Source organism: Lissotriton helveticus, chromosome 9 (assembly GCF_964261635.1).
Source record: "Lissotriton helveticus chromosome 9, aLisHel1.1, whole genome shotgun sequence".
Taxonomy (NCBI): domain Eukaryota; kingdom Metazoa; phylum Chordata; class Amphibia; order Caudata; family Salamandridae; genus Lissotriton; species Lissotriton helveticus.
Window position 1 is genome coordinate 1,154,364,793 of NC_136070.1, and position 23,994 is coordinate 1,154,388,786.

The 23,994-nt window shown below is 41.9% G+C and overlaps 1 protein-coding gene across 2 annotated transcripts in view; it reads right to left on the minus strand.

Moving 5' to 3' along the window:
• The window catches only part of CACNA1D (calcium voltage-gated channel subunit alpha1 D), a 1,365,963-nt gene that overhangs the window by 219,764 nt on the left and 1,122,205 nt on the right, over positions 1 to 23,994 (minus strand). For both annotated transcript variants that reach the window (XM_078661595.1, XM_078661596.1), the window contains 2 exons: positions 12,024 to 12,125; positions 5,071 to 5,201 (listed from right to left, as the gene is read on the minus strand). In XM_078661595.1, the coding sequence (XP_078517721.1) occupies positions 5,071 to 5,201; positions 12,024 to 12,125 (233 nt within the window). The remainder of the gene's footprint in view (positions 1 to 5,070; positions 5,202 to 12,023; positions 12,126 to 23,994) is intronic.

Below are 23,994 nucleotides of genomic sequence, written 5' to 3' on the forward strand. Positions count from 1 at the left end.
TCATCTTCCTTTCAAAATGTTTGTGAATGCCAATTCCTGACACTAAATGGAAAATCAGTAAGTAAATGTCCAAGCAATATGTCAGCAACAGAGAAACCTTTCCAATTTTCATTTCTAAGTGAAACCCTATTCCAGGGTGTGGTATCAAATATGTGTGTCAGACCATGAGATTTGTTTATAACTGAGTTTAGTTCAAGAGCCGACCACTTTCATAGCTTCTTCGCCATATGGATACCTGTACCAGAGATAGAACTTAGAAAGGGAACATGGAGGTGTCTAGCAGAGCACTTGCAAAGTCTGAGCAGATTTTAGGAGAGCAATTACTAGTGGCTTACATCACAAAATTACCAGCATCCATCGCTAGAGGAAGTGACATCACTTTTTGCCTCCTCCTTAATTTATTTAGCTCCTCATGGTGTCCTACTGCATGGGCATTCACAGCAAAGGGTATACACAGTCAAGAGCATTAACTCTTTGGACTTCATAAGGCCAGGAAGGGTCTTGGGAAATAAACCTTTCTCCACTGCAATTATGGCATGCACCTACAAGTTAAGATCTCATCATGTGCCTCGCCCAGCATCCCACATTATCCATACACTCTCACAGCATCCTCACAACATATAGACCCAACCTCATACACAGCCCTCTAGCCACCAAACTAACAAACACACATTCCATTCAATGCTTATCAACACACACACAATACTCTAGAATCCAGACATCTTACCTACTACACCTATCATAGCCCTGACACACTCTTCACCAAAGAAATAATTGATTCCCCACATTTTCTGGAGAATGTGGGAATACTCTTGTATTCCCACAGGCTACAGCACATGGTGTGCAGACGATGTAGCCCTAATTCCTTCTGGTCCTGCCCCAATCAGCAAGGGACATACAACTCCATGGTACTCCTAACATGCCACCTCTCATTCTCAGCAATTCAGTTCTTCATCTTTAATCTCATCTACAACCTCCTGGATAGTAAAGTACTTTAGAGACAAATTATTTGATGCCCAGAACACCTTACCCATTCGACACTGCCACACTACCATCCTTAGTGACTTCAGCCTCTGAGGTAAATCAAGCATAAAACAAACAAGAAGCACCCTCTTTAACCTCATTAACAGACTCAGCATGGAACAGCATGTCACCCAACCAACACACTCTAAAGGCCACATCTCACAACATCACAAAACATCCAATGCGAGCCTCTCAAGCCCCTAGACAACTGACATTTTTCCATCCCATCGCACTGCTAAGCATCCAAGCAAAACACTGAGGTCAACCCAAGAGATCCTTCAAAGACATCCACATCAACTGCCAAAAGCTCAAACTTGTATCTTGCCCTGCCACTTCCATGTCAGATCATAACACTCTTCCAAATGATGTCAACTTATTTCTGGAAAATCATGCAAACACCCACACTCTAACTAATACAAGCAAGTCCAAGCCAAATCCTTGTGCATCTTCATACTGCAGAGACATTCAGGGACAACAAATACCCCATCCTTAGACACGAAAAAAAATGGAAGAAAACAGACCTCTAATTATCACTACTTGAGCACACCTATTAACACACAGATCACACAAACAAAAAACAGGCAAAGTCAAACAGCATCCCAACAGCATAAATGAACCTCAATGCTCTTCAAGACAATCAATACACCCCTGCCTGACTCTCCTTTCCCACACTCTATGGGCAAGTGCAAAGCCATCAACATCTACAGAAGATTCAACATGGACTATGACAACATTGAGCCTGGTTTCTCTCTGACACCTACACCTCTATGCTGCATCTTCCTTCATCAAAGCCCTCTTTGGAGAAACTCACTCCTTTCTTATCACTGTCAACAGCTACCTCACTCAAAGAATCCACCCTAGAGAACCTAAGACAGGCCGTATCCTCACACTTCTGACAGAACCCGCATTAGACACTGGCAACCTTGCAAAGTACCAGTTCATCACTCACCTATATGGAAAAAACAAGCATCCCCTGCACGACTACCAATTCGACTTCAGATCATGCTGCAGCATAAAGACAGCTACCGTACAAATCATAGCTCATCCCCTCTTTAGCAAAGATCAAACTGACCACTGCCTCCTGATATTGCTGCACTCCCTAGTGACCTTCAATACCATTGGCCATCTCTTATCCACACCTTAAAATCTCAAATGAGATTTACTAGCAACATCCTGCACTGATCCTCCTCCTACCTATCCAACCCACTAAGTTTCATTCACATGGGTCTCTTCAGATCTCAGAAGACCCTTTTCATCTGGGGATTCTGTAAGAATTTCATAAAGCCCCTGTCATGTTCAATGTATATGAGGACCCACTCAGGACTCTACTCAATGACACCAGCATCAAAATTCATCAATACATCGATGACACGCAATATCTGAAATTCTTTTTTGTGCCAGACATCGACTGACTCAAACACCTCCCGCGCCTCATACAAACAAATCCATTATTTGCCAAGAGCAATAAGTAACTAATCCAAACCTAACTCAACAATATGAACCTGGATGGATCTGAACCCCAACTTTCACCCACAGTCCATGTCTTGTATTTCACCCTGGACATTGACCTCACCCTCGAGCACCAACTCACGAACAAAACCCAGACGGCATCATACCACCTCTCTCTACTGAAGAGAATTAAACCATTCCTTCCAAAAAGTATCTTTGGAACTACTGCTCACACCCTTGTAATGTTGGATCTGGATAGTGGCAATGCTGTGATCTAAATCCTTGCAGGCTCCACATGGCCCTTCTTAAGGGCATCCTATATAACGCAGTATGCCTCATCAAGCGCATGAATAAATAGGGCCATATCAACACTACTCTTATGGAACTCCAATCGTGGTCTTTACTGGCCTGCACCATCTTTAAATCAAGCTGCATCAACTAGAAAACCATCACGGTTGGCAACCCTGCCTGTCTGGTTGACAAACACACTAACTTTGGTTGCTCCCGGCACACCTGGATGCCACAATACTGGAAATGATAAGTGTAAAGAACTGAAGACACACCTCTTCTAAGAACAATACATCACAATGAAGTAACAATCAACTTCCACACTCAGAAACCAGCTCTCTCTCCAATCCAATCACATGTTGACTATCTTTGTCAATGACCCTGCACAGTGCTCCACTCACTTTGGACTGGTTTTATTTTATATGAATATCTATGCATACATGAGTTGTGAAGCTATGCCTTTGCCACTTTAAATGCTCATATAAATAGAGTTTATTGATGGACAGGAAAGCAGATTAAATAGCAGATAAAGCAATACAGACTGAGGTAGTGTGTCAATGAAAGGTTATTAAATAGGTATTTGAAAAACTGTGCATTTGATTTAATAGAGGCATCTTACTTTTTCTACATTCAACCCTCTTATCATACATTCTAACCATTAACCAGACTTGAAATTCCTTGTTTCGGTGATCTACTAGCAATGAATAGTACACCTAGTCATAAAATCACATTTATGGGTGCATCACAAATAGTCTGCACAAAGGAACTCAAAATGCTGACTTGAAATTAAAACCCTCTAAGATCATAATGAGACTAAAAACAGCATACACATTTTCCAGCCCTCACAATGATCAAGGGCAACAACAAGACCAAGGGCCCGATGTACAACTTAAAATTGCATGCACAAACGGGTTTGCAACCCGCTTGCGCCTGCAATTTTCGTCTGGGCCATGTACTAACACTATTTTGCGAGTCGCAAATTATTTGCGCCTCGCAAAATAGTGTATTGCGACTTGCTATTAGAAAGGGGCGTTTCTTTCCTAATAGTGACTCAGAAGGTATGTATGAATGTTTTGCAACTGCAATTGCGTTCGCAAAACACTCGCAAATTATCACCCTCTTCAAGAGGGTGGTAATACAGTCGCAAATTGGAAGGGGTCCCCAGGGGACCCCTTCCATTTTGTGACTGGCTGTAAAAATATTTTTTAAGGGCAGGCAGTGGTCCCAGGGACCACTATCTGCCCTTAAAAAAAAGAAATGAAAACGTTTCATTTTTTAAAAATATGCATCCCATTTTCCTTTAAGGAAAACGGGCTGCATTTAAAAAAAATGCTTTATTTAAAAGCTGTCCCAGACATGGTGGTCTGCTGAGCCCAGCCGGCCACCATACCAGGAAGGGCCTGTCATTCCCAATGGGCTAGCAAATTACGAGAGGCTCATTAATATTAATGAGCCTAGCAATTTGCGACCCCATTGGGAATCGCAAATAGAGCTAAGCAGACTGTTGTACATGGGAAATTGCACCTCGCAAATTGCGACTCGCAAATGAGCCGCAATTTGCGAGGCACAATTTTGCTGGTCGTACATCTGGCCCCAAATGAGCTAAACAAATGCTTACACACATATTGCCACTGCATATTTGTGCTCTTCCAACAATCTTGATTGATATGTCAACATGAGATTTAACCATCCTTGGATAGTCAGACGATATCAACAAATTTACTATTGGAAGCAGAATTGCTTTGATTTTGTCGTTCATGTTATCAATGGACATTCAGATGAAAATTAAGGAGCATCTTACATGGAGGAGGCTTTCTCAGAGGAATTAGCAAGCTACACCACACAAAAGTGTGAAAATACTGAAAAGGCAATTTAAACTTCAAACACTGCCACTGAAAGTCTTCTTTCAAAGACATCACATGAATAATTTCTACATGCAATGTATTTTACTGCACTACTAAAATATAAAAGGACATTTAAAAACAATATATTCACAACATCCCCCACATCATTGGGCATACTCCTTGATAAGATTAACTTTGCACTGCACACTCACCAAATGAACATTCATTTAATTATCTGCAACTATTTGCTGTGACATGTTTCAAACAGACAAATAATGACAATTGCACTTACCTTGCCTTAAAATGACAAACCTACGACCATCCATAAGTTCAACACAGAATAGGTGTAGGAGGACGAGCAAGGTGATGGAGTCCTAGCATTAGTGCTGCTTAATGGTCAAAATGCACCTGCTTAGCATCTTAAATACACTTAAAAAAGTTAGTGAAAGTATTAAAAGAAAATCACCTGTAAAGCAATTGTAGTGTTCTTTGAAGTGTATTTTCCCACCAGTCCTTGTTCTTTTCGTTTCTTGAATTTCCTAAAGTAGTCCTGTATCAGGAAGGTGGCATAGAACTTCCCCACGGTTACCTCATCATCTAAATGAATAGATCAGACAAATCTCTACCAAGTCAGAAATATTCATTAATGTCCTACAAACTTAGATCTGATTTTGTAAAACAAGGCAATGAGTGCGTCAAGCAATGATGATAGAGTTCAAACAATCCAACCTAAATCTAGAATATACCAGGTTTTTGCAAAAAGAGAAACGGAGTTTTTTGTTTTTTTAAAGTAACTTATTCTTCAGAGCAGTAGGGGTTAGCATGATAGGAAATCGCTTCAGGGAGCCTTAGTAATAAAAGCATTATGCTCACATTAAATGTGTTGGTTATTATACATTTTGGGACATAAGTGTGAACAAACAGGGGACACACACAGTCTATTATTTTTTAAATGCTGTGTTTAATAACAATTATGCGCGAGAAATGTGAGCTTCATGCAAAATCATCATATGTCCCTCAACCTAACAAAATATCTATTGTTTGATTGAAGTGTTACAATTTGGCCAGAGAACATACCCTATGCCGGACACCTTGGGTAGAGACACCCATGGTTATGTCACAGGCGCACGAAGGGGTGGAGGGCGGTGGGAGGTTTTTAGCTGATTATGTTTAACGTTACATGGTTTCGGTTTTATCAATCTTTTTCTATAAATATTGAAAACACCTTGTATGACTTTTCATTCACAGAGGTTACTGGTGACACCCAAGGCCTTCACTTTGAAACAAATCTCTTACTGTGTTTTCTACCAGAAGAAAACACTTCCTGGTCTAAAAGAGAGCATGATGCTAGTTGATTGGGAGCACCCACTCTCACCCCCTTTGATGATGTCAGTAAAAGAAGAAATATCTATCAAAAGTGAGAAAGAGAGGCAAACAATAGTGCAATATTGTAATTGAGAGTTTGAAAGGCGTAGTATAACAGAAGCAGTTGCACGAGCCTCAGGAATGTGTAACTTAACATTTGGCTTACTTGCACTAGGCTCCATTGTTATACTTGTTAATAGGGTATTAATATGATGGAGTAATGTCACTTTTATTACATCAGTATATGGAGGAAATGCCATATATGTAATGGGAGGTGTGGCAACAATGTTTGTACTACTTACCAGAAATATTAACTACTCTGAGTCATAGTCTTCCTTGTCACAGAAATTACAATGCGAGTTGTGCCCTGCAACTCGTGCAGGCATTTTCTACATAGTAGTCTCGATTTTTGTGTAATCTTTACTGTAACCCTTAGAGGAAGAGGCCTAGCCTAGAAGCACTGCTCTGCCTACCAATTTCACTGAAGAGGAAGGCAAACCACATAATTTCCTAATTTCCAAGATAAAATGGCAGTGGCTCAAAAATAAACCCCAAAAATACATCAACAGAGAGGGAGAGAAGGGAGGGGAAATTGAGTACTGTCAAGAGTAGGCCTCAGGTTGATGAAGATTGTTGGTAAAGAATCCAAGCTCTACCTTCACGTTCATCTTCCTCATCCCAGTCCATACAATGTGAGGATGTACTGCAGTGGAATCAAATTCTGATGGCAGAAAATAAACAACCACAAGTGATGCTTCACCCAGTGAAATTCATTTAGTAACTTTATGAAAAAAACATAAAGACGAATTACCTGTTTTGGACAATTTTCAATACACATGAACCAAAACAAAAAAAGAAGTAACTTCATCCAAGCAAAGTTTGAAATGTAATATTAAAATACTTGGAGAAGCCCATGCAACTGCACTGCAAATATCCTTAAGTGAAGTCCCCTCAAATGCAGCCCATGAGCCACCAGTTCCAAGGAAGAGATATACCAATGGACAGATATGCCATTTAAATTGCTAATCATACCCACTGGATTGAAGAAGTTGGATGAAAGGCAACCCACCCCCTTACTAGACTGACCAAACTTCACAAACAAAAAATGTTTGACAAAAAGGGAGGTAGGGAATAAGCCTCTTTGTGTCGACACTGTATAAATACATCTTTTCTTCCTCTTTCCCAGTGGGATCATGAAAACCTCTCCCCCTTAATTCTTGCAAGACTTCAAAAAGATCAGACTCTTAAATGTAACATCCTCTCTGTTCCACATCTGGCTCCAAATGGTCTTCAACTAAGCCTTGTTTGAAGGAGGAGGACCTTTTCCTGATTTGAAAGCTTTCTCAAAAGATTGATAATTTCTGGGAGGTGAACATAAGAGGTCATAACATTGCTCGAAAATTCCCCCTTCTGAATCTCAGGAAAGGCTTTTGATGATGATGCTTTAGAGCTAGTTTTCTGTTTTCTGTGGCTAAACTTTGGGCAGGAGTGTCCACCAGGAAATGAACAAACGTTGCCGACAAGACAGAGAGCTGCCTGAAAACAGTGGTTAACAATTGAGGAGCTCTCTGCAGCCACGGAGAGCTTTCACGACTGCCGCCATGAACGAAACAGTCACCAGTATGCAGGATGCCGAAAAGATGCGCATAAGCGGCATAATCAACCCCGAAATTTCTCGGGAGGCCGAACAGATTACAGCATGAAAGAAGCAACATTAAAAGCATGCTCTGTCTGAATTTGCACCTACTCCATTCAAACAAAGACTATAACTTCCGAAATGCACAGTAAAATAGAAAAAACAGAACATACAACTTTTGAGGCAGGTTCACAGTCGCTCAATAGTTAAACTACAGTAAAAGGTCCCAGCTCGCACAACCTCAGGGACCACATTACCATAAAAACAACCATGTTTATTAACATATATCTCTTACTGCTCCAAGCAACATGGAATGATGGCCTACATAGAAAAACACAAGCCACTACAGAAATTGGAAGTGATGTGGTTTGCATTTCTCTTTTGTGAGAGTAGTAGGATTAGCTGTGGTTTTAAGCCCTGTTACAGGTAAAGATAAGAACATGGTTAACTGGGAAGGCCATTGTATAAAATGCCAATAAAGTACCTATAAGATTGGCAGGGCACAACTTACGTTGTAAGAACAAGGATGAGGAAGATAGGGGAGTAGGTAGTGAGACAACCCATTACTCATCTTACTAAGCACTGAAGTAAAGATGGTATTAGACAGGCTACAGGTGGAATTTGTATTCATACATTTCTAAATTGTAATCGGTATTATTGGTTTCATGCTGGTCTTACTTCTGTGTAATGTAAAGAGAGGTCTCTTTACTTACACCTTTTAAATGTTTATCTGATGCTCGTTCCGCACGGGTGACCTTGAAAGACCTACCTGGTAAAAATATTGTCTACGTAAATACTAGCTGACATAATAATTGAAATGTTGGAACTCATTTTAGGATCTGTTATTTTTGTAAGACCTGTTTTGAAATATTTGTCAACATTGTCTATCTATACTACTTTGTTTATATAATGACAAGAGGTATTTAGAATGGATTTAAAACTTCATAGTTGTAAGCATACATGCATGATTTGCAATTTTTCATTTACAATTCTAATTGACTTCAAAACCAAAAATAATACACAGACATGACATCCCAACTGTGAAGTAAGTCCCATAATTTATGGTCATGTTATCTTTAATCTGTTTTATTCTAGAGGTTTTGAAAATAATTAGAAAACATTATATCAGAGACACACAAATATATAACCACTACAGTCATACCACATGGACTAATAATAGTCATTTGTGTACTGATGTAGCAGTAGTTGAAATAGTGCTAACAGCAGTCACACCAGTGATAGCACCTGTTGTTATAGTGGTACTATTGGTAAAAGTGGCAAAAATAGCAACCCCAGCAAAATTATTAATACTCCTAGTAGCGGTGCTGCTACAAGTAGTATGGCTCCTGGTGATAGCAATAGAGAAGTTTGTGGGTCTTCTTATTTTTGATTTGTTCCCTAATTTATCATGTATTGTAGAATATATATATAAGGTAAATAGGGTATTATGATCCTGCAATGCCAGCTAGGGGTTCTGGTGACATCTAACAGCCAATTGACCTCTAGTCTCATGGTTTGTCATGTTACTAGAACCCGCCCATGACATTACAGGAGTATAATATACACACCATTACACCTCTGACTGTCATTCACCCTCATGTGCTCAAGAAAATGTAGTTACACTCAGCCTTAGTCAGGATGAACTGACAGTCTTTGGTGGGGAGGTAATGGGGTTCTGTGCAAGCATAACATTAAGCACAAAGACTCGAGCAAGACTATCATTCATGCAGACATGTCTACTGTAGTATCTCTATTCTGAAGCATGCATCTGTATTTCAAAAATGGCGGGGAATACAGCTGGCACGAGGCAACACTAGTTCCATGCCACCACCCTAAAACAGAATTGCTTCAGAATATTCTGAGAGACTGATAGTTAAAGGAATACAGGCTGCAGAAAAAAGCTCAAGCACATGGTTATAATAAGTCAAGCAGTAAATCTAGGCCATGCAAGCATTTTTGGATGAATACGGTTAAAACAAAGGAACAGAAACAAACAATTGTTTTAAATGTGCAGTATCAGCTGTTGTTTTTAAAGTCAGATGCTTTAGACTTAGGTTGTCATTGTCCTAGCTCCCAGAGGGCATTCAACCACTAGCTGTACGTGAGAGCCGCCCCCTACAGCGGTAAAGCCGTTGCTGCTGCTTGGGTCATGAATCATGCTGTAGAGCAGGGCAGCCATCATGCTCTTTCTAAGGAATGAAGATATGGTCACCTTCATAGAGATCAGCCTCCATCATCACCCGGGTGCCTGGCATCTGGATTCTGCTTCATGAACCTGAGTCTGAGTATCCCTTAAAGACGTGGTAAGGCTACAAAAGTACATTAAGCTAAAAAATACCAAATGGTTACCATGCATCTGCACTCTTTACATCTAAACAGTATACATCTAAAGAGATGTCTGATGTGTTCCGATCCTGCACTTTTAAAACAAGACACATAAGTTAAACTGTTAGTCTTAGATAACCCCAATACATAAATACACACTTTTAGAAAAAAGAAAAGGCAGTATTCTATTGTGGTCCCATTATGCAACCAAAGAGGTTCATGTAGGTCTTATGGTTTTTAAATGTGAACAGAACCCTGAAATTGCATTATTGGACCATAATAAACATATTAGAATGCTTTTCAGAATTAAACCAATGACTCAAATTAGATGATCTTTTAAAATCTAGTTGGCCCACACACATTTCTCATATTTAGATGGAAGACTAAAAACAAGGTTATCAATTTCCCTATATATAATTAACTTTAAACATACACATAATAGCAAAAGAGACTTAACAGCTAAACAACGGTTGTTACATATGTACTAAAAAGAAAGAATAATGGGATCCAGAACAACATTACGCAGATCATAACAGGTTTTTCTTGTGAATAAAAGGTTCCATTCAAAACAGTTAACTTGTTTTAAATAATTTAATTTCAGGATAGCTGCAAAACGGACAGTGAAAGGAAATTCCGACTGGTTCTTAGTTCAAAAGCAGGAAATAGGTGGGGAAGGAAAACAACCAGCTGGAGAAGAGAAAAGAAGACAACAGCAAATGAGAGGGCACTGTGGGACAATTAAATGAGGTTTAAGTGGCTATATGGGGAGAGGATGCCAAGTGAAAAGGTGTAAGGAGTGGATGAATCAGATTCCTAGGGATTATAGAGGAAGAGGATGGGACACTGTAGCTGGGACAGGTCAGCGAGTTTTGAAAGGAAAAGCGTGCAGAGGATGGCCTTCCAACTTTGTTTGAGTGGACAAACCTCAAGCACACAGTAATGTTTGTTGGCAGGGAGGCTGAATTGGGATGGGCGACTGTGTCTTTAGATGGAAGAAAGGCAGCTGGTAAATGAGCAACCAAGGTGCACTGCAACAGCCATGGTTGAAAGTCAATACGGCGAAGTCCAAGAAGACACATTTACCCTGGAAGGAGATACCTGACCTCTGTAGACTGCAATGGGAGAATGGCACAGAAACAGAGTTCATAGGAAAAGCCCAGGCTGTAGTTTCATTCAGCATTACAAATTTCGAATAGCCTAAATGATGAACAGTGCCAAAGGGAAGAAGGGGTTATGCTGGTAAAAGTAAGGTGTAATTGAGGAGGAGGAGCCAGGAAGTGAAGTTATATGCATAGCAGAATCACTCTTTAGGACTTTCTTTGATAGTGCATATTGAATTGATGTAGTAGACATGATCTTAGTACATATTAATGTTAAGTAACATGAAGATTTACTAGAGATTTTTTCAAATCATTCATGTAGGACTCATTGAACAGATTACTATACATGCTGTTAGTGAATATTAATTTGAGTACAACACTGGAATATTAGGAGATCCATTTAGGACATTGTAGTAGCAGAACACCAATAATGGTGAGTACCGGCTTTCTATTCCATCGGTTTATTGTGTCTTTTGCTTCTCGCTGTTTAGTTTACAAAATTCTACCCATATTCGATGAAATGCCCAGATAGCATTCAAGCCTTTCTACCCAAGGCTGCACCATTCATTAAATGCCCTCTAAATCATTATAGGCCCTCAACTGCAGCTCAGGTCTTTACTTCTAGCAGAGTGCTTTTTTGTAGGCCCAATATAGCCCTAAGCAGCATGGTATTAAGCCCTAGTAACTTGAAGATTTAACATGGATGCATTCAGATATCTCTTTTAATACAGCAACAATACATATCAGTCCATGTTTCTCCTGACTTAATTGCATGCATTATGTTCAAACTGATGAAAGGATTATGGTTTTAATATCCAATAGGTATTATCTATCAAAAGAATTAACTTCAGTTTACTTACTGTGATTTGTATTTAGTACAGAATTTTACTAGAGTTAAGTGACGTAAAACACTTTAAAGTCTTCAGTATATCATGTTTTTTTCTGTTTACAAAAAAAGAAAAGAGGCTTCCGTTAATAATAAAAAACACTCACCCCCTGCAGGTGGTACAACCTGATCGAGCAGCTTCATGCTTGTTTTTTTCCATATTTTTTTTATTACTGCTCTTAGTTCTTCATTGGCTTGTTCCAAATTACCTGTTAACAACAATAACAGTCTGCAAATCACAATACCAGTGTTATGCATTACAGAGCTAAGGAACAGGAATGTAAAAAACAATGATTTTGAGTCTTTTCTGAAAGGAGACCTACATATTTTCTCCAAGTTGTCTGGCTTTCAGGGCACCCGGAAGAAAATATTCAAGTTGACCAGGATTACTATAGTTCTCAAATATGCACTCAATCACATGATGTATTTGGGCATCCACATTCCTCCACCCTATTGATATCTGCAGTAACATTACCATGGGTCCCTGCCTCAGGCACAAGGGGTTTATAAAGACTTCCACATATGAAGATGTGGCCCCCACTGATTGCCATACAAATCCTTTCCTCCAATTTCAGTGTCCTAGTCAGAATTGGAATCAATGGGCACTGTAATTAGTGACCGGCCAAGACATCAAACCAGGTTGACAATGTGCAGCAATGTTCTTCAACTTGTAAACGATTGAGGTGTACACTAAAATGCTAGAATCCTTCCCGTAGTCCCCAGGTGGAAGTGGCCAGGGTTCCCCTATTCATTGACATGCACTTCTTAATTCACAACATGTTTGGCAGGCACATCTCTTGAAACACAAATAAGTGCAAGCTGAATCCCAATAAATATAAATTGATTAATGAGACCAGAATTACAAAGAGCAATATTAAAACCATCCACAAATGGTGGATGAACAAATCGTCAATGGTCATTTGAGTTGTAACTTTATAAGACACATTAAGATTAAAACACTGTTTGGGAGATATGTCTTGGAAGGCAGTAACGGGTATATGGGCATGATTCAGTATGCAAAAAAGTAAGATATAAGATGACTAGAAAGGCATCTTTTAGAAAAGAATTGTTGGCCTGTCTCAGTCTACAGTGATAGAGCCTTTAATGGCAAATTTGTTATACTTGTGCAACAACAAATAGTTTCCAAAATACCAAGCCTCGAATATCAACGCTCCCTCGACTCATCGGATGACTTTGACAGATGGTGCGAAGTCAAATACCTCCACGACTTCTTGTTCTTTTTTTGCTTGCGGGCCTTACCCAAACGCTCAGACGACTTCGTATGCGATGACAACTGTTTGAAGCAGCTCTGTGATCAATCCCGGGCCTTTCCTCCCGACCTGGATCTAGACCTCTGAGGCGTCACACTTCGAGAGGTAAAGAGCTTGAAGGAGTGCTTCCGTCCTGAAGGACTGGGGGTGCATGGCATGACAATCGACACACGTCTTAGCGTTGTGGTCGTGCTTGAAGCACCAGTGACAGACAAGGTGTGGGTCAGTCACTGACATTTGCCGGTGACAGGCACCACAGGGCTTAACGCCACATCAGGAGGCAATGTCTCAAACACTCTTGGGGTAGATTTTCTCTGGATCTGAGCTGACTGGTGCAGAAAGAAAACTGATGTCAACGCATTGGGGTGGCACCTATATAGGCACCACGCACTGCACTTTCAGCACGGATAATGCCACGTGGAGCAGAATGACTCCACCTACAAGTGTACTGTTCATGAAAAAAATTCCAATCCAGTCTGGCGCATGGGGATAATTCTAAGATTTGGAATCTACGTTAATTACTCTCTATCAGATATCAAAGCAATATATCTCCATGGAGGAGTTTTTGCGGATTGTTTTTAGACTAAGTAGTCCTGGAGCAAAGTACCCATCTCGCTGGACCTGACTGTGAAGGATGTAGTCTTTGGCAAACGTGTATAGCAATGCACACATAGCTGCCTGACAGATGTCTAAGGCGAGGACTCCTCTGGCTAATGGAATGGACGAGCTGTAGGACTGTTGGAGTGAGCTTTTAAGCCCCCAGAGGGATGTTTCTAGGCTGTTGCGTAGCAGATCTTAATACAGCGGATGAATCATCGAGAAATGGTTCTGTTATGTATTGCCTTTCCTTTCTTTGTCCCTGCAAATCAAACAGTTGATCGTCCACCCGGAAATATTTCTTACAATCAATATAGAACGATGACTCTCTTTTTAGATCTAGGCAGTAGCGCCTCTCCTCTTATTTTGAATGATGAGGTGGGGCAAAAAAGTAGATAGGATGATGTTTTGCCTGACGTGAAAGGGTGTGAGCAGGTTCAGTAGAAAAGATGCCCGGATTCTTAGAACCAGTTTGTCTAGGAAAAAGGAGGTGCATGTAGTGTTAACGGAAAGTCCTTGTAACTCGCTAACCCTCCTGTTAGATGTTATCGTCACAAGAAAGACAGTTCAGAGAGTTAAGAGCCATAGAGGGCAACTATACATCATCACAAAAGGGAAACACATAAGGAAAGTAAGATCTAAATTCAAGTCCCATTGGGGCATAATGAAGGGTGAGGAAGGAAACGCACACACTGCAAACATATAAGGTGACCTAAACAGGGATGGTTGACCCTGCAACCCTAAACAAGTGGAAATGGAAGATAGCTATCCTTTCACTGTGCCTAGACCAAAGACTTTCTGGGAATAAAATAAAAATGAGAACTTTAGAAAAGGGTGCAGACAGAGGATCAACTGACTTAGTGGTTTTGGTATAAGAAAGCCTGGCTGGCAGAATGACATCACACACTTTGGGAGGGAGGTCAAACACCCTCAATTGTCACAGCTGAATCTCCAAGCATGAAGGTGGAGAGGGGACGGGTTTGGGTGCAGTATCATGCCCTGTTGCTGCGACAGAAGATCCTCCTGAATTGGCTGTCTCCCTGGAGGACAGATACTCAATCTCAGGAGCATTATATCACACTCTCTTAGCCCAGTCCAGAGACACTAAGATGAGGCCCAGCAGTTCTTGATGTTCTTGAGAATTATGGACAGGAGTGGTATCAGTGGAATGGCGTACAGGAGTCCTGAGCTTCACTTGAACCAAAATGAGTCTCCGAGTGAAAGCCGCCTTGGAAACTCAAGCATTCAGAAGTGTTGACATTGCACATTCTCGGCGGTGGTTAATAATCTAACCAAGGTCCCCCCCATCTCGGAGGAGACCTTGCACCACCTCTCGGTGAAAATGGCATTAATGATCCTCTAGGCATCGACAGCTGAGTTTGTCCACTCTGGCGTTCAGGGAGCCTGCCATGTTTTGGAACCTCAGGGATATGCCTTTTGACAAATTCTCGATGACCCCACCCCTCCCTATTTGTTGCAGTACCACATGGTGGTGGTGTTATATGTGAAGAATTGAACTACCCTTCCCTTGTTCGAAGGAAAAAGGCTTTCAATACCACTCGGATTGCTCTCAGTTCCAACAGATTGATGTGGAGCTGAGATTCCGCAGCAGACCAGAGTCCTCTGATCTCCACCTATCACAGGTGGCCACGCCAGCCCAGAAATGACTCATTTCAGAGAAAGTGGCTTGCTTTGTCCGAAACACAGTCCATGAGCCACCACAGCAGGTCTTTTGCAGTTCCTTCGAAAATCTGGACCAGGTCGCAAAGATTAACCTGATGCTTTTCCCATTGGGTCTTCAAGTCCCACTGCAGATCCCGCATATACCAATGGCATGTTTTACCAACAGGATGCAGGAGGCGAAGAGTACCAGCAGCCTCAGAGTCAGTCTCACCAAAATCCAGGATAAAGGCTTAAACATCAGACTCATAGCCTGAATATCCTGGACTCACTGTTCCAGAGGATAAGTGTGAAACTGCACTGTGTCCGCAACAGCTCTGATAAAAGAGAGCATCTGAGAAGAAGTCAGTAGTGACTTAGGCTTGTTGATAGTGAACCTCAGTGAATGCATGAGGACCGTCATATTTTGGAGGTGGGAGACAACTGCCTGGGTTGAGCCTGCTTTCAACAGCCAATCTTCGAGGTAGGGAAAGACTGAACCCCTGACCTCCCCAGATGAACTGCACCACGCCATCAGCTTGGTGAACGCCTATGGGGCACTGGTAAGGCTGAAAGGGAGCAAAGTAAACTGATAATGCTCCTGGCCCACCATGACCCACAGGTAGCATCTGGAGGTATTGAATGTGGACATTCAAGTCCAATGGCACCATCTAATCTCCAGGGTCGAGAGCAGATAAGACCTGATCCAGGATGAGCATCTTGAATTTTTCCTTCTTCAAGAAGTAGTTGAGAGGGTGCAGAGTAGGCCTTCATCCTTCATTGGCAAAGGAAAGTAGTGGGAACAGCATCTATTACCTACTTCTGATGCAGGCACCCTCTCGATGGCTCTATTGGCCAGAAGGGCCAGCAATTCCTGTTGCAAGAGCACAAAGTGGTCCTCTGTCAGCCGATCTGGGAATGGAGGGAGTGGCAGCGGGGTTTGTTGAAATGGGAGACCATAACCCCGTTGGACAATCAGGAGCACCCATTTGTCTGATGTGATGTCCCTCTATTGATGCAGATGGTATTGGATTTTTACACCAACCAGATGCCCATTTTGGTTTGAGGGCAAACTAAAGAGGCCTTGACTGTACAGCTGCAGACAAGAGGATTGAGCGGATCTCTGATTTGCTGTCCCACAAGGCTTGTGGGAGCAACTTCCTCCGTGAACTCAAAAGGATTGAGCCTGCTGGCCATGGTGACTATTTGGGAAAGGATGTGGCTGAGCCTCTACTGTGGCCACAGAAGGGACGTAAAGTGGGATGCAACTGTTGGGGAGGTATAGAGAGCCCCAACGACCTGGCAGTGGCTGTACTATCCTTAAATCTTTCCAAGGCCGAATCCACCTGGTCTCCAAAGAGACAGTTTCCATCAAAGAGAATGGCCATGAGTGAGGCTTCGACGCCCCTTGAAAAGCCAGTATTCCTTAACCAGCCATCACATCTCATCACCACCGAAGAAGGAATTGCTCTGTCCATTGAGTCGGTCGTATCCAACCCACATTAGATCCTGAATTTTGCAGCATCTCGCCCATCAGAAATGGCTTGGAAGAGTATGTCCTGAGCCTCACCTGGGACCAATGGGCAGCACTAATGCAACCATATATCACACAGTATGGGAATAACGACCCATTAAACTTGCGGTGTTCATAGATTGCGGTTACAGACGGCTGGAAGAAAAAAATCCTTTCTGAAGGTATCCAGCCTTTTGGATTCACTATCCTGTGGTTTTGGACAGGAACGCCCTGGAATTAATTCTGGAAGTCGAGGCATGAACTACCAGACTCTCAGGTGTGGGATGATGGGAAAGAAGGCTGGGTCCCTGGAGTAGGGCAATGGCGGTGAGACATGATCCTATGCATAGGAATGCATCTGCAGGGCTTGGCTCAGTCCCCGACTTTAAAGGCTATTGGGAGACGGACGCTGTGAAACAAAGACACAGCGGGCAAGTTAGAATCCTGGAAAGCCTGTCAACCCAGATAGATATATCAGACGTCTACGGGTGTATGCGGGGAAATCAGTGGAATGCCACATTACAGTGTGCAGACTAAACTAGTAATAACAGTGAAGGTTTATCGGCCAAATTGGTACACGCACGGCAACACGGCCATTGAGTAAAAGAAAGGTGGATAATTAAGTGGTGAGACAGAATAAGTGGTAGTGGACTTTATAATTACCAAGTCCTGAGATTGAACGGGGTTGGTCGCCTCCCTTTAAAGGAAGGGGTTTACACAAGACAAGACGCACATGGATTGTGTGATATAACCCTTCACGTGCTATGATAAAGAGAAATTTGACCCTCTAAAAAATCTTGTACTGAAGAAGGTGGTTTTTTATCAAAGTGTTGACGCACTTGTCTACAAAGAATCCAAAAAACAAGGGATATTTGGATAATAATATTTTTTTTACCGAAAGATCTTTGTACGATGTATGATATTTGGATCACAGTTTGGCTATAATAGAACATGATAACTGTAATGTTGGGGTCTTCGTTTAAAAAAAAAAATTTGTTTTTAATGTACAAGATAAACGTCTGTATAAAAAGTACTGCATTGGTTTTTAAAGTGTATATATTATCTTGTGTTTATCCCTTGCGATATGGACTAAAGGATTTTTAATTCATGTATGGATTGAGGTATATTATTGCGTCTTTTTTATAAATAAAATTGTGTTAGCACTACATTTCAGCTTGGGGTTTTACTTTTATGGGAAACAAATGGGAGAGAAAGGGTGTTTAACTGTAGTTAAGGAGGAAACTCCTGGTCCCCTTAATCAATTTTCAACAACAAATGGAGAAGTACCTCCTAGAAGCTTTTCAATGCCTCTATCAGGAGAATATCGAGGTGCACACAGTGCCACACAACAGGGTACAGATTTTGTCTTTTTAGAAGACCCCTCACTCACCAACCTAGTTGGTGACATGCTTCATCATCGGGGTCCCACCCGGACAGCCGAGTGCCATCAAGGTGTGCTGCGACACCTGACTACAGTAGAGTGGGTTTTTTGTTTTTTATATGTACGATATTGCAAGTGAATATTTAAAAGTTGTCCAATACTGCTCACTCGTAGAATTTATTCTGGAGTGATTGGGAAATCGGATTAAACAAAGTGGGACATCTTGCCCTGATTAGGTAGGCTGGTGGTGTCAAAAGAGTCATGTAGTGAGTTAAAATATTGGTCTACATGTTTCAACCATGATGCAAATATAAGGTTTTCGTCAGGACCAGTGGTGGTAGTCTGGGTGGTATACACACGCTAAGGTGTACCCTGCCCTCGACTACATGAAAAAAGCAACAAAAACCACAAATTTGTGGTTTATTAAAAGGTGAAGTTCTTCTCCAGGATTCTTAGAAAAAAACTCGAAGCGCTTCAAGTGTCAGCTTCATTGGCGTCCTGGTTGCCGCAAATGATCAATGCCACAACTTGTAGAAAGATCGTAGAAGGCCAATTCACCTAGCGTGCGACCTCATCGGAGCCCCGATGCCACATTCTATGGGTTTTCTAAGGAATAACATTTAGGACTGTATACATCGCTGGTATAGAGTCTTCTGAGTGTATAAAAGAGGTTCTTAAGTGCATGTTAGTTCACTTCCAGGGGACATTTTCTCTGCTTTCAGTCCCTGGTTACGACATCAGTGAGGGCTTCGCTTAAGGGCAGTAAGGGGTCTGATGGGGATACCCCGGTTGAAGCACCTCTATCAAAACATTGTTTTGACTTGAACCATGGTCACCTGTAGGTACAGGTCGTCAGCTGCCAACCAGATCCCCATTGCAAAGGAAGTCTCTCCCTCCATAGCCACTGTGGGAGGAGAGAGGAGGCCAGAGTCTGGTGAAGTATTTCGACCACTGACATCAGCCAAGATCTCAAGACTATGCTAGGGGTCAGTGTAGAAATAGGGATCCTCAGATCCCCTCCACAAGTGTTCCTTAGTGAGCTCTTCCATGAAATAGGTTCTGTCTCCGACTCAGGCTGTGTGGCACCGGAAGCGACGTCATGCGATGCAAGTCCGGCTCCGTTTCGGAGTTGGGAATCACGATGTGTTCGGTGTTGCCAATGGGAGTGTGCGCCGCTGGGAACAGTGTCATTGGAACGGTTCCTGGAGGAGGTCACAAAGTTTTGCCTGGGGCCGATCCGGTTCCACCAATAGATCCTAAATGGTTGACTGGTGCCGAGGGCGGACCCGTCGGTGGAGCTCCAATCCAAGACCCTCCTTCACCAGAGGGGCCCAGAGATACTACAGAATGGTTTGACCACCCAAAAATGAGACTCATGACTTCATAATACACTTGAAGCTGTTGGGGGTTGCTCCTGCTTTGGGAAATTTAGGAAAGCCCAGAAAGGACCTCGTTTCTGACACTGACTGCACAGGGACAACCTGTGACCGATATCAGTATTTATGAAATCGTTCACTCCCGTTGTCTGAAGAATGTGAGTGGCACGGAGAAGTCGAAGAACACTTCAACTTCTTGGAATTTTCTTGAGGGACTTACCAGAAGAGGAGGACCAATGTGACTGACTCTGGGAGCGGTCCTGAGACCTCCCTTGTGAACGGAACGTGGAGTGGCGCAGAGTCCTGTGAGGAGTGACCAAGAGCTTCAATGCCTTTCTCTGATGGCATTGCGGGTTCATCATCCTGCACTCCTCAGACGATGAGGAATTGTGGTCCTTCTCTAGGCACCACAAACAGACCAAGTGTGGGTCTGTCACCAACACCTTTCACAAGGTTGAACATCGGTGGGTTTCTTCTGTGACATGGTCAAAACAGTAGAAATGGCACATGAGTCATCGACACAAAAAAGGTCAAAGTCAATCAAAAAATTACTAAGGGGAGATCGAGTTGGAAGGAACTGAGGTCAGCGACCTGGAGATGTGCCTATATAGGTACTGGGCATGCCACTTCTGGCACAGACACCGCCATCGACGCAAGGCACAGCCGAACGATGCACCTACTGGTGCGCAAGGGGATTGCTAAAACAAATTATGGATCCAGTCTGAACCTGGAAATATTCTAAGGTAAGGAATCTGCAGGTAGAAGTCTCTTTCAGATACTTTATGTTTATCTTATAATGGACAATTGCTGACCAGAATTTCATGTCAAGGGCCACTCATGGGACTGATGACATCCACTGGACCGGACTGCAAAAATCAGAAGGTGGTGTCCACTAGTTAAGAGGTACCTAAATTATACAGAAGTGAGTCTTTAAAGTTTATGAGTGTAGCATGACCGGACACCCACAATGAAGATCACTTCAGATTCTGGAAAAAAAGGGGAATCCTAGTATTCTGGGACACAATGGGGGTTTAGGCAACCTTCTGAGCCTGGCACTGAGCACTGGCCAAGACACACATTGCTGCGCTACAGGATATGTGTAAAGGGGGCAGATCGAGTTGGCATTGCAGGCATATTGTGGGCATTGGCCGGCAAAGTCCTTTGGTGTCTCAGGCTTCCTTGATGCCCTTGTAATGCAGATAAAACAGGTATGCTCAGGTTCTATCCACGTGTGCTGGGACAAAGATATTCCTGACTGGTTAAGTTCTTACATTGACTTGGTCCCCCATGCAGGTCTCAATCAGTTGGAATTGACTTTGAGGAAAGCTGTAATCAGCTTCTTTTGGGACATCATCTCTCTCAGTTGACATTGCACAGCTTCCATCTAAAGTCAAATGAGTACAGACCTCTGGTAACAGATAGCCCAATGGTTGGAAGCCAAGGCTAAATCAAGAGATATGCCATGTTTGAATTTCACTTCCCTGGAACCCAATGCAGGAAACATCTTTAGAGGCCTATCGCTGGAATGTCTATGCTAGATGAAAGGGGAGGCTCATGGTCACTGGTCTAAATACTGGAATGCAGCTGGTTAGGCGTCCCAAGCAATACGTCCTGTTTTCTGTGACCGACAATCTTGTGCCAGTGGCATTGGAAATAATGAATATCACACAGGGGTATCCTTAACGTAACAAATAGAGAAAAGGAAGTATATCAGAAACATCTCAGTTGTTTCACTCCTATGGGTGCTATAGAGCTCTGGGAAAATTCCACAGAAGGTAAAAAAACAGACAGACTCATAGATGTGTGAGAGAAAATAAGGAGGCACCTCATGGGAACAATAGGGGGCTTGACCTTAGGTTAAAAACAACACCCAGGCTTCTCATCATTGGTGTGTATAAATGTGAAAAATGAGGGTGGCAACAGTATCGAAACACACTAATAACTTTAATATTGGGCATTGCCATCTCTTAACACATTATGTGCCTCTGGTACTGAAACTGTGAAGTATGTTCTCCTTTATTGTAATGTGCTATTACTGTTGTGCAAAGATTATCTGGGTGATTAGCTATAGTTTCAAGTTTCTCCCGATAGCATCTTTTGGGACATTAATAATTCTAATAACTTTGAAACTAGAAATGGACTTCACACTTTCCTCAGAAAGGTTGAGGCAATATGTAATCCTCTGAAGTATAGCAAAATCTTACTATGATTATTTGAATTTTAACATATTTGTATTTAAATATGTTTGTGTTATGTTTTAACAGCTTTCATAAACTAAAAAAAAAGTCACCAAGTTGATTTGTTTGCTATCTACCTGAAGGATCGTGATATCCAGAAAAAAACAGGTTGCACACAACCAACCTAACAATCAAGTTGCCAGTTCCATGGACAGAGGGAAAGGTACTGAACCAGCACTTTGTGCTAAAATACAATATCGATCAATGGGGGCAATGAAAGATAATGTCCATTGCTAATTTCACAAGGTTATGAACCAAAATTTCTTCGCAGGTTTTTGACCAACAGAATCATCCAGCAACACTGGCTTCTCCAAAATGTTTAGAAAAACAGAAGTTCTATTGGATTTCGGGAGTAATTGCATCCAACTGATCAGCAATACATCCTTCAAGGAAACTGGACCTATGTCTATTCGGGAGGAGAGATTTCTTATCATATAGGTCACCCAAAGATGCCTCCTTGATAAACACAACATCTGGATTTGTGTTTTGAGCACTTTTTAGCGCAATGTCCATTTGTGGGTCAACCTAATTAGGATATCTGCCAGGTTATTCCTCAAGTGAAAATATTTAGGTCTATAGTCACTGTTCTAAGCCTGCAAAGCTGGCAAGAGAAGCACAACATCTTCCTACTGGTGTTCCCAGAGCCACGCCTCTAGTATCTGTTTTCTACATTAAAACAAGCAGAAGTGCCAATACAGGGCAGCCTATTTTCCGTCTGTGACCCTGCACCTCAGATGGCATGGGGAGGGGGACACCGACGTGAATACCAATAAGTTCCAGATTGTGTCTGCTCAGGTTAAGCAAAAGTTGGCCAATAGTAAAGAGTTGTAGTTGAGCAAAGTGTGCTCCGAGTTCCTTAAAAAGGCCTTCATTATCAGAGAGTGCATAAAGGTGTCAATTATGCCAGGCAGCTTAGCATCTCTAGGTGCCATACTAGGACCAGAGTAAGAAGCTTTGGACGTAGTAGCTGAAGAGTATGAAGAGGAACCTCTTAATGTACGATTTTGGTTGGTATTGTTTATTTCCTTTTGCCTAGCATGGACCAGATGCCAGTTGACTGAGGCTTTTGTACAGCATCCCCTCCAAAAAGGTTTTTTAAGAAGGGGGATGATTGTATCACAGTATCAATTAAACAGGAGAACACACACCTAGTTTTAGTGATGAAACCAACTAGGTTATGTGATTTTGTAAATGACTGGATAACCATGGTACCTGATTGAAGTGTTAAACTGCAGTGATGAAGGCAGAAAATTCTTCCACAGGACTGATTTCGAAAACAAAACATTCAAGAATGACTGCTTGTTTATAATGATAATAAACGAATCTGGACAAAATAACTAAGGCAGAGTTGAAGGTCAACTTTCACACCTTTACTAAGGAGTGCTTCCTCTTGTCAAGAAGTGAACCCGGGTGGTAGGCTGCATGAGCACCTCATAGCAACCTTCTGAGGGAACCCCTGAAGAGTGCATATTTTAAAACAATCCATCTAGTAAAGCAATTGGATCATGTACGTTCTTTCTCAAAAGGAATCATACAAGTACCAAACATTACTGGAGTGGTTAAACCCCTGAGACTCGAGTTGTAAAGCATGTACGTCAATATCTAAGTAAAGTGAATGACAGAATTTGCATTGTTGAGCGAGTCAGTGGTAAGTGACTAAAGTAAATAGATACGAAGGTCTGACATGGGCTAAGTTGTCTCTACCTAGAGAACAAGGGGTGAAAGGCCTATTAGTGGAACATAACCCATTTTAATGCCTTTCAAAACTTAATGCAATTGGTTTCTTTTTGAAAATCCACTGAGCGATAGTCCAAAGCAAAGAAGTGTGAAACAAAAAGGTGATTCTCTGCAGGGGTGTATTTAAATGAACATAGCATAGAATTATGCTTTGTTCAAAGTGATTTGAACGTAGCAAAACCCCTAGGACTGTCACAAAATGTCATTGCTCCATGTTCAGCAGAACATCTGCACTATGTAGGGTGGTTCCGAAGAGGAAGCGAGAAATGGCCCCCTTGTACTAGGAGAAAACTCCAGCATATGAAAG